Raw genomic sequence first — 12,406 nt, forward strand, 5'->3', positions numbered from 1 at the left:
TACGTGCACACGCGCATGCATACAAACATAGATAATGGCGCAGCGGTCACACACAAAATTACATTGTGGAGTTGTAACTTTAAGTGTGGCCGCTGAGGGACGTCGTAGTGGAGGCCTTCAAATTTATTTAACGTGCACCCAAAGCACGGTACACAGACGTCTTTGCATTTCGCCCGCATCGAAATGCGGCCGCCATGACCGGGCTTTGATCCCGCGAGCTCGTGCTTATAGCAGCGTAACGCCGTATGCCCACTAAGCAACAACGGCGGGTAGCACCCACACTGCAGTTGCTAGGGCAAAACATGAGAAAGACGAATAAGAAGAAATCAAGGCCGAGGTCGTGTAACGATTCTGTGCCAGTGTCATTCCTTATTGCGCTTCGTCATTAGTCAGGGCGATTCCTTCCGCTCGATCCGTAGAATCGAGCGGAAGGAATCGCTACATTATACCAGCCCAGGTGGCTGTTAGCTTGGTTAGCTGAGAAGTAACTCACGTCTTTCCAGATGTTGTAGTGGCTCATAAAACACCCGACTTCACCGGCCGTGATGGGTCTGTAAAAAAGAAATGATCCGAGCCCGCATGAAACACAAACAGAAAGTGGAAGTCACACTACACTCATGCCTTCGCGAAACAGCTAAAGTCAGCCTGCACATACAGCAAAGACCCCTTCACCATGGCACACAGTTAAACAGTCTAGACCATTTCGAACGCTAGTGTAAGATAAAAACCTTTTGAACGCCCCTACACCACGTACCTGAACGATAGAATCAACAAAGTGCAATGCATGCGTTCTTCGGAAGTTATGGCAGTTTTGAACGGCGAGCTTGCGGACCATGCTCCTAACATAAGCTCAAGGGTGTTTTCGCCTTTGCAGAGAGGAAAGTGCGAGAAGTGTCCATTCTATTCCATCAAATTGCGTCTTTTCAGTATGCTGAATTAAAAATGATGTATTGATGATGTACGAAAACAGATTTCACTAGTGCAGGTAACATGTAATCTAAACACACAGAGTTAAGGTCGAGAGGCAAGGCCGACGCCTCTCATAGCACAGCGCTAAAGAAGGAAGAAAAAAAAAAACCCCGAGACGAAAGCTGTCGGTCTTCCGTGCATACGAAAGCAGGTGTAAACAAAGGTACGTTAATGCAGCTTGCACTCGATCAGAACGAAACGTTTATCACATGTGTAATACGAGAACTATTTAAAACGGAGTTACATGCTAAGCTTCAAATGATTACTCCCGAAAAAAGGAGCTGCCAGTAGTTCGCGTTTTTTAGAGCGCAGGCAATATGAAAAAGAAGGCAACTTTCACAGTTAACAGTTAGAGTTGAATTATTTTATTTTTCACAGTTGCGGCGCCGTGAGTGTGAAACGATAAGCTGACCCTGTTCTGTGCAAGAAAGTCCGACGAAATCTCGGCGTATACGCGCTGTTTTCGCATTCCGACTTTGGCTAAGCCGTGAGCCGATAATCTAGCCTGCCGACTACGTGCGCAGCAGTAGAATCATTCGCAGTTCAGTCACCACGGCGCATAATCTCACCATTTCCCGAAAGTGACGAAAAAGAGACAAGGACCACCGAGTAGCCCTTCAGTTATAGTATATATACCAGGCGTTTCAGCGAACACGTTCGAAATGAAAAAAAAAAAAATTACCGAGGCAGATAGTACAATGCTAGTCCATGAGCTAGTCTATTCGAAAGGGCGGGCATGAACAGAAAATTTCAATCCCTGATCGACTAATTAACAATAATTCACTAATTAAAAGTTTAGGTAATTACCTTGCAGCAATATTGCAACTTACATATTATAGCCGGGGAGTTCGCAAACTGGATCCACATGGAACGAGTTCTCAGGATGACACCAATTTCGAGATATTAATTCCCGAACTTTGCGGAGAAATGCGTTGGCGTTCCAGTTACCTTTGTGCCTAAATGCGTAAAACGACGTTTTATCAAGAAAGCATGTGGGACGAAAGTGCATTTCTACCGCAAAAAAGTTTGACGGCGCATATCTCGTAAATTATCTCATCCACGCAATTCCTTTCAAGTCGATATGCCTTGCAGGCAATCCCGCTAGACCTTGTAAATTGGAATATGTGTCGTACGGTCAATAGTTAAAAACTTAATCAATGAATTTTTGTCAATTAATCAATTATGAGGAGGAGGAGGACGAGGAATAAACTTTATTTGTGCACTGAAGATTTGAGACCTGGGCCTCTCTACGTAGATGACGGCCTCGAGCCCTTGGGCTCTGGCAGCATCTTCGGCCTGCCGGATTGCCTTGAGTTGGTCTTCCGGTGCACAGCTGAGCAACGCGGTCTCCCACTGCTTTCTGGTCTTGTGTATTTTATTCTGTGTGGGTGTCCGAGGACAAGCCCAAACAATATGTTGTAGGTCCGCTCTTTCTTGACAGAATCTACATCTATCCGTGTAAAGGTCCGGGTAGTAGTGGTGGTAGGCCACCGGGTTCGGATATATATCTGTTTGTAAGAGGCACCATGCCGTCGCTTGCCGTCTACTCAGCGAGGAGTGTGCCGGGGGAAATGGGCCCTTCCCAATTTATAGTGTTTGGTGATCTCGTTAAAGCTGGGTCATCCGGTCTCTCTCTGTTCCCAGTATTTGTTGCGTGTCACCTGCTTGGCCCGTCATTTCTCAAGCCAGGTTGTGCGCTATTTCGTTCCCGGGAAGGGAGGAGTGTGCGGGTGCCAATATACTGTGAATGTCTCGATCTTCACGAAAGTTGCTTAAAATTATCAGAGCTTCCGGCGTGATTCTTCCTTTTGCATAGTTACTGACGGCTGTCTTGGAGTCGGTTACTACGATGTTAGCCTCCGTGAAGGCTATTGCCAGTGCTAAGGCAGCCTCCTCCGCCACCTCCGCCTTCCCTGTTTTTACCGTGCCACTAACTCTGCAGTCAACCTCTAGGCTCGTACCAACTATCGACATACTCTGTCTATTTGCGTACTCCGCCGCGTCCACAAAGACCACGTCCCTGGCGCTACGGAGTCTTTTGTGGAGAGCTCTCGCTCATCCGGGTACGTGTTTCTGGCGATTGCGGGTATCGACAGGTGTTCCCGTATTTTCCTTGGGATGTCTCTCCGCACTCTGTGCTGTGCTTCGTAAGTTATTCCGATGTCATCTAAGATGTGTCTCCCCGTCAAACTCTGTGTAGGCCTTTCATAGTGCGCTACTCTCTGGTCCTCAATAAGTTCGTCTAGATGCTGTGCACGCCGAGCGCCAAGAATTTCTCGTTTGACGTATTTGCCGGAAGTCCCAAGGTTTGCTTATACGCCCTTCTAATAATGCATTCTATCTTGGCTTTCTCCGCAGCGTAGAGCTTGAGGTAAGGGACCACATATACAATACAACTGATTACGAATGTTTCTATTAATCGGATGAGATTGTGCTCTTTCATGCCACAATGCCTGTTGGATATCCGCTTTATTAGTCTGATTGTTTGTTGAACACTATTGTCTAGTAGTCTAAGGGTTTCTCCGTTATGGCCGTTTTCATCTATGCGGAGTCCCAGTATTCTCAGGCTCCCCACTATCGGTATCATGGTGCCTTCTACCGTGACCAGAATGCCCGGCCTTTCCCTAATGATTTTTCTACCCCTGCATGTGGGTCTATAGCGCGGTTATCATTTTTGCGAGGAGCATCTCAGTCCCTTGTCTCTGATGTAGTCTTCATCCGTGTTTACTGCTGTTTGAAGGATCTCTTCTACATGCCCATCACTTCCAGCCGCCACCCAAAGGGTGACGTCGTCCACGTATAGGCTGCGTCCGAGTCCTTCTATCTTTTCGAGTCTCGCAGGAAGACCGATCATTGCCACATTGAATAGAAAGGGAGATAGGAATGAACCCTGCGGGGTACCCCTATTACCTAGTTTGAGCGCCTCCGATTTGTATTCCCCAATTGAAATCTTTGCGGTACGATCCGCCAAAAGTATTTGATGTACGCGTATGCTTTACGTCCTACATACAGCTTTTGGAGATGTTGTAGTATTGCCTTGTGCGTGACGGTGTCAAAGGCCTTAGTTAGATCGAGATCGTGCCTTGGTGTCTAGAGATTTCTCACTCGCATCTATGATCTGATGTTTTAGCTTGAGCATAATATCCTGCGTCGATAATTTGGGTCGAAATCCAACCATGGTATGTGGGTAAAGTCCTCCATCATCCATGTATCTCGTGAGGAGTGTGAGAACCACATGTTCCATGAGTTTACCGACGCAGGATGTTAGCGATATGGGCCTTCATCAGTTGTGGTTTCTTTCCAGGCTTCGGTATCAAAATGATTTGGGTTGATTTCCATTGACTTGGAATGCCACCTTGCTCCCAGCAGTTATTCATGTAGTCCGTGAGAGCTCGGATTGATACATCGTCGAGGTTCCTGAGTGTTTTGTTGCTTATCCCATCAGGTCCTGGTGCACATTTCGGGTTGAGCCTGGTAAGTTCATATCTGACTTCTGCCTCCGTAATAGGGGTATCAAGATCAGGATTCTCGTCACCTAGGTAATCAGGGAGTCGTTCTCTATCCGCATCTACAACGTACATTTTTTTGAGCTCTCGAAGGAGTGCTTCTGTACCATCGTAGCTGTGCATAACCTTCTGCAGATTGTCTTTGTATGGTTTTTGTACAGCCGTGGTCCAAGAGGCATCGGAGAATGTTCCAGGTCTTGGACATTCCTATCTGCCTTTCCATCAAGTCGCACGTGGCTTCCCACTTTTGTTGGGTTAACCTATTTGCACATATCTCGATTTCCTTGTTTAATTCCACAATACTCTTCCTTAACTTCCGATTATGTTTTTGCTTTTTCAATATTTTCAGCATACTATCTTTCGCTTCCCACATGTGCAATAATATGCTATCCATCTCCTCTATCCCTGCCTTCTCTGGAACAGTTTTGGTAGCTCGTTTAATCTTGCAGTTTCTCTGACCATTTCTCGATGTCCGGCATAGTGTCTTCTGCATCTTCTTGTCGGATTTTGTGGAAAGAGTCGCATTCTACAAGTTTCAGTTCTCTACCCCTCTTTTTCCTTGGGCCTGCTTGTACCATTGTGACGACGATTTAGTGGTCACTACCTATGAGCTTTCCTACATGTTTGTCCATTGAGAATCTGCTACATTCTTCGCAAAATGTGAGATCTAGTGTCGTGTCGTTGGTTACGCTGTTTCCTATTCTTGTTGGTGCCTGAGGGTCAGTTATGAGCGTTAGTCCTTCGCGCTGAGCGTCTGCCCATAGGCCCTCTTAGGAATGGCCTACCAAGGTGGCAACGTGCAAGTTGTTTCAGCCCGCTGCACGTGTTTCGATCCAACCGGGGTGGTGTGCGCACTTCAGAGAACTGCGGATAACCGACAGCCAGGCGGCGAGGGGTCAGCTCAGGGGAGTTCTCCAGGGGAGGTAATTGGCGGAACCTCCCCATGCGCTTTTCGAGACACCAGACAATGTGCAGCGGCGGAGGCAGCTGTGCGAGGTCCGCTCTGGAATTTAGAGGCGCCGGCTGGGGTCGGGCGTGACCACCTGACTACGGGGACGCGGGACAATGGATACCACGACGACTGCGCTGCAAAGGTCGTCTGCCCTCGGAGAGAGCACTGAAACCTGTGCGGCATGTGTGTGTGTAAAACCCCTACCCCTTTCTCTCAAAGGCGACCACGAGGACTTTCTACGATGACGTCGAACGATGACGTCGAACGATGACGTCGAACGGAGTGGTTATAAGCGGCTGTTGTCGGCTGCTAGGGTGTGCTCGTTGTCGTGCTCGAAATGCACTCGTGAGCTGTGTGCTCGTTTGCTGTATGCTTCGTCTTGCGGGCTCCATTTGGGAGTCACGCTAGACTGTCGATGTATGTCTTGTTTTAACTGTAAATAATGTAAATAAACCCTGCTCGCCTAGTCCTGTCACCCAAAGTTCCTCCGATCGTCCTACAAGCCCGACTCCAAATGCTACAGCCCTTAATGTTCTCTGTATCCCCAAGCCGCGTGAGGCGCGTTAAAATCGCCGACCACGACTAGCGCCTGTTTGTGCGCTGCGCTCAACGCTTTGAGGAAGAGTGGGCCGAATTTGGGCTTCTGTCGGGATGGACTGTATATGTTAAGAATAAATAGGCTTCCCTCTTCTTTACGGGAGGGGATTATTTCAATCAGGACGTGGTCTGTGCCGCGCATACCGGTATCGTGCTCGACAGCCGAGAGGTTTCTGTGTATCAGAGTCATGACGATTGCCTTCTCGCCGGGAGCCCTGCAAGATTTATAGCCCGATAATTTTGCCATCCCCCCGATCTCCTGCAGGTTGATGACATCTGGCGACTCCTTACTTGTTACGAACTGCTGCAGGTTTCCTCGCTTGCGACGATACCCGCGGCAGTTCCATTGCCAAATCGCGTATAGGTTACGCGGCACCATGTTGATTTATCTGTTCTACCCCGGTGGCCTTGCTATTTTCTACCGCATTCGGTCTGCTCTACGGTTTGCGAATCACGTATCTAATGAAATGAGCATTAAAAATATATTTGTGATTGTTATTTCGCGAATTTTTATTTCGGCATTATGATAAGTGTTTACTGCTACCAAGCTCTACAAAATGATCACTTACGAGCTTATAAGTTTCTATAGAGCACCTGTAGCGCAACTTTTTGAACTATCGCACCACATCCCATCTCACACCTGTGACCTACAAATTAAAGGACAACACTATACTCGCAAATATTCACGCCTCTATGATAAAGCAGCTGGCAGCGCTTTCAAGAGTGAGCGTGCCCAAGTTAAATCGTCTTATTTCGACAGGGTCTTTTCTTCTTCTTCTTCTTTTTTTGTTAGGCTCGATACATTTCAGTTTTCTGCAATTACTCATATTACGCGTAATTTGGCACGGGCTATGATCCAAAGGCATCATTTATCCCACTTAACCACTGCGTTCATTTAGTGGCTCCATTCTTGCCGCTCATCCATTATTTGTAATAAACCTAACTAAGTGCTGCGTACTCTAATGAGGACCGCGCGTGCTTCGTAAAAAGGCCGCGCGTCGTGCACAAAAGTAAACAGAAACCGAAGACAAGGAAGTCCGCGAGTACATCGGCGCATTCTGCAGCGGCTCACGCGTGTCAGCTGAAGCACAGTTTATTGCCGCGCCAGTGAGCGAGCGTTACCTGGCCACTCGGAGCTGCGGCTCTGGCAGCTGCGCAGTGCTCCCAGAGCGGGGACCTAATTGCAACGGACGGTGACGCTGAGACGACGTGCGCGCGCCTGTAAACATGCCGTTGGGTGCAGCAGCGATCACTTTCCGGGCGGAAAAAACGAAGTCCATTCGGTGCTCGCGCGCAGGGAACGAGAGTGTAGGTGACGGAAGGAGAGAAGGCGGTGCTGTCTGTGATGCGTGGCTGCAGGTGCAAAGAAAGGGAGTTAAACTTCAGGGCCCGTATTCACAAAATGCTGTTACGCGTAGTCTAGTGTTCGTAAGAGCGAATTCCAATCGATCCCGATGCTGGGCATATCATTAGCGAAGGCGGCAAGCCAGTGGCAAAAGACCGCTTACGAACGAAACGTTTTGTGAAATCGGTCACTGCAGGACCTAATCCACAGAACTTTTTCTTTGTTGTTGTTGGTAAGTGCTGTTTCCAGGCATTGACGGGCCGCTTTCTGTATAATAATAGGTCGGCCATAACGACTGGCTGGTATTTACTATTACAAAAACGTCCAAGCCACGGCCAATCTAAAGGGGAAACGCGCACACTCTCCTTGAGTGCTGCCTTTACGAAGCAGTTAGTACGTTTTACAGACAAGTTAGCAAAAGGTAATATCACCGTCACCTGCTGTGCATTAACCTGTGTAGTGGAGGCCTTCATGCCATGTTTGGATAAACTAAGGTTTCTATCATTATGTTCGATTAATTCTTATGTGCTGCGTTGTGGCGCACACATGCGCAGACCATACGTTATACAAATATAGGCTCATGACTCTGTTTATTTATTCAAACACATACAGGTAAAACTTGAGCTCCTAATGATGACAATGAAAATAAACATTATTATTATTATTATTATTATTATTATTATTATTATTATTATTGTGCAGGTTAATACATGAGCACTAGTATTCCTGTCATGACCCTTACGTGAAATTATTTGATGATGTTATTTTACTGACCTGTGTGGCAATGTAGTCCTAACTTTTTTTTGGCATACATATTTGTTATACATACATATATGAAGTTTGTATGAAGTTTGATGTACTATCGTTCTGCTGCCTTGTACGTATGAGAGGTAGGGCTAGTCAAGCTGCATCAGCGCAGCTTTTTTTCCCACTTTCCATGCCACAATTGTTCTGTGTAAAACACACTGTACTCTGGGGCGGTGACAAATAAACTTCAACTTCAAAATTTTTAGCACAGAAAAGGCCTAATTGTTTCTTGGCAATAAAAGCGCTGCTTGAAAACAAAGCAGGCCCCAATAACTTACTCGGACAGCAAATAGCCCTACACCAGCGCCATTACTCTCTATACTTCGAAACCTCACTACACGTGCCAGCCCTATGCACCACATGCTTTGGTTAGTAAATACAACTAGCAGCGTCCTTACTAACTGCCCTTGCTAGAATCTTAGTTAACTCTGTGAAAAGTTGTTGCTAGGTTTTGGTTAGTAACTGACGCGAGCTTTCTTCCAAGAGTGTAAGCACAGTAGCTTTGTTGCACGTACAGGCCGCGATAATTTAGGCGCCATTAAGCAGTGACACCCCCTACCCCCTCTTCTGAATTACCTTTCATTTTTTTACCCTTGTATTAACTGAACACAATTTAATGAAAGAAAAGCGGGACAACCGCAAACTCCATCTAGTGCGAATTTTCCGGACGCGCAGAGCATCCACGTGGCCGGTAACGGCACCTCGTTAGTATGCACTTAAACACGAGTCATATTTACGGCCGATGCATCAGAGGTGGTTAGGGCATCCGGCACTCGCAGGACGGAAAACTCGCGCCTTAACGCGCGTGTCCGAGCACGATCCGGCCACCATTAGGACGAAGCCACGCACGAGCGGCACACGCCTACACGTAACAAGAAGAAAATAGTTTTTAACAATGAGTGACGCGCGCCGAAACGCGGCTAAAGCTAACAAAATAGTGACACGTATAAACTAGACGACTAGAAAGAGCGCGCTGGCGATCAGGATGTCCGCGCGAAAGAAACAAAGGCGATTCGGTGCACCACACTCGAAAGCGCCGGTTTGAATGCCGTAAGCAGTTCGTTGGCGAAAAAAAAAAAAAAAAGAAGACAAATGTGGTAGTTTCGCCCGAAACGGGAAACATCGATTGGGATACCAAATTAGTGGGCAGCTATCCGTAGTAAGGATAGTAGTTTTGTCGGCCGTTTAAACTTGTAAACAGAGACACAGTAAGTAAAAAAGCATGGTGTCACGCGCGCACAAGCAAACATGAACACATCTCACTCGATCACCGCGGAAATTCGGTGTCAAGACGCTGGAGCGAGGAAGCGCAGAAGCAGCAACAAGCGAATTGAGTTCGTGCAGCCGCTCGCATCAACGCGAACTAAGTCGCGAAAACACAGCGCAGCGCGGACTCTGTATTCGTCGCAGATGGCTTTGAAGATACAGCGGCCCGGGCTACCGCGCGCGCCCGACCGGGTCGCGTATTTACAATTGCTTGTAGATACATCAGGGTGTGGCACTTGCGGAGACGCCGGATGTTTGTGCGCTAGCGCGAGTAAGAGCGTGTGCGAGAGAGGAAATGTGGGGACTTTTGCTACTTGGATATATGACTCTGCTTAGGCACTACGGAGGAGTTTCTTAGCGCGTATTGCATGCGTTTGTCTCTAGGCGTGCAGGCATAAGTCACGGGGCGCGGCAGTGCTGAACTTACCGTCGCAAGTTGGCGGCTGGACGTATATTATGGAGTCGTGTTTATGGAGAACGTGTCATTATTTCGCAATATTGGCTGCGCCTCCAGGACACCAAAGTGGCAACGGGGACACCAAAGCTAGAACCCGGACTGGTCCGTGGCTTCGGCTTCCACGGCCCCAACCCCCGGACCAGTCCGAGTTCTAGCTTTGGTGTCGCCGCTACCCCTTGGGTGCCCCGGAGATCCTGCGCCGCCTGCTTTATTATAACCTCAGGTGTTCTCCTGAGGCCTCCGTTTGCCGGTTACATGTGCCGTCCTGGAGCAGTGCTTGTAAAAATGCAATCTATCGTCGCGACGAAAAAAGCGACCTGCGACTTATACAACACCAGTCAGAACCTTGCTCCTTCAGACACAGCGATCACCAAATGTGGCGTCAGTGCCCAGTGCCTCCCCGCGCGGGCAGCCAGCGGCGGAGCGCAATCAAACTCGACCAAACTCCGCAATGCCGGCATGTCTAGAGGACAAACGCATACAACACGCGCTAAGAAACCTCCTCCGTAGTGCCTAGGCAGAGTCACATATTCAAGGAGCAAAGGGCCCCAAATTTTCTCTCTCGCACCCGCTCTTACTTGCTCCTGAGCAGAAACGTCAAGCACCGGGACAAACGCCACGCCCCGCTGTACCTACTAGGAATTGTAAAAATGCGGCCGCCCGTTGTAGAACGCGCCCCCCTCCCTGCCCTCACCCCGAAGCCTTGCGCGCAATGTAAGACGGCGCGCTTCCTCCCCGCTTCTCTCCCTTGCGTGCGCGAGATTGAGCCGCGACCGCCGGCTCACCCTCGCACGCTTTCATTTGTACATACAGCATACGGCACGCGGCGACGACCTTATCACCCTTGGAATTAATCCACCATGCGCAGCGCCTATAGGGGCGCCACTAAAAGCAGCGTAGAGGCGGCCGTAGGAACCGCAGGCGGACCTCGCACCGGAGAGGCCTCCTTGCACTGCAGACATGACTGAAGTAAATGCGTGCAATTTGCCGGCTCTGCGCGCCCCAGATAGTTACTTCTGCAGCGTCAGTGTGCGCAAGGAAATCACGCTGTGCAATAGTTGACATATGTCCGACTTCACGGCTGTCTGGGACGACATTGTGCCCTTAGGGCCGGTTTACGCTCGAGCCGCCCGTCGCCGCAAGCCGCACCGCACGCTTGCGGTCGCGCGAAAAATTGCACGTATCCAGCACTTGTGCACAAATTACCATTTACACTGTGTGCACAGTGTATACCTTACACGTTGTAAACCGAAATTTGTGCACAAGTATTTGATACGTGCAATCTTTTGCGCGACCGCACGCGTGCGGTGCGGCTTGTGGCGATGGGCGGCTTGTGGCGATGGGCGGCTCGAGCGTAAATGGGCACTTAGCGCCAAGTGTTTGCCGCAGATGAGCATCAACAAGCTTGCCTACGAAGTGGAGCTCATCGCCATTATGCCGCTTTCATTATAACGCCCCGGCCGCTAATGGCTTCATTTGTTGGGCCGTGAACCGACGTTCTTTATGCACAGGCTTGCTTCGTTTCCATGCCGTGTATATTTATAGTAGGTTGAAGGAGCACCGTAACGTCTGCGAATGTTTCGTACAGGTGCGGCCACGTGAGAAGCCAGCGACGGTAAAGCCTGCAAACCTGCACGATGAGCTTGAGAAAAATAGCACATAATTCACTCCGGTAAGAATTAAGGGTTGATTGTTTTTATGCTTGCGTCTTACCACTGTCTGCGCAGCATAGATTTCACATCTATGGTGTTGGGCTGCTGAGCACGAGGTCGCGGGATCGCATCCCGGCCACGGCAGCCGCATTTCAGTGGGGGCGAAATACGAAAACACCCGTGTACTTAGATTTAGGTGCCCGTTAAAGAACCCCAGGTGGTCAAAATTTCTGGAGCCCTTCACTACGGCGTGCCTCATGATCAGAAAGTGGTTTTGGCACGTAAAACCCCATAGTTACAATCACATAGATTTCACACGTTCCATCGTTAAACAAGCAGAACGTTTCGATGATTTCACGGGAGCATGCGAGTAAGATATCGGAAGACGCCATAGCTGAAAATTTGCGTCCCTGGTCAGTCAACAGCATATTGCTTTTATATGTTATGTCATTTTTTTAGTGTCATCCCCATTTTTACTAGTATCACCCTCGCACCCATATGGAGAATTAGACCGCATGTTGTATCGCCTGTTGTACTACCCCGTGTCAGTATAGCCAATGTAGCGCTCTTTAATTAGTTAAAAGAGTACGTTGACATAATATTAACACTTTTAAAGCAAATACAAAGCATGGCAATAAATAATTCTTGTGAACCACATGCTACATTGAAATCATTTTCAAAGCAGAGACAACTACAGTGAAACAACATGAACATATATAGGTCCCATTCATGCAGAAGAAGCAAAAGAGAGCAAGTACTCGCTACCACAACTAGCAAGAAAAAAAAAGAAACATGAAGGTTCAGAATTGCCCACAATGCATGACACAGCTGGGGTAAAGTGAATATGCATTAGTG

The 12,406-nt window shown here is 48.3% G+C and overlaps 1 protein-coding gene across 1 annotated transcript in view; it reads right to left on the reverse strand.

The window, feature by feature from the left end:
- LOC126546934 (glycosyltransferase 25 family member-like) overlaps window positions 1-12,406 on the reverse strand; it is a 113,427-nt gene that overhangs the window by 28,892 nt on the left and 72,129 nt on the right. The window contains exon 6 of the mRNA XM_072288225.1: window positions 494-551. Within this exon, the coding sequence (XP_072144326.1) occupies window positions 494-551 (58 nt within the window). The remainder of the gene's footprint in view (window positions 1-493; window positions 552-12,406) is intronic.

Source organism: Dermacentor andersoni, chromosome 1 (genome assembly GCF_023375885.2).
Source record: "Dermacentor andersoni chromosome 1, qqDerAnde1_hic_scaffold, whole genome shotgun sequence".
Classification (NCBI taxonomy): Eukaryota; Metazoa; Arthropoda; class Arachnida; order Ixodida; family Ixodidae; genus Dermacentor; species Dermacentor andersoni.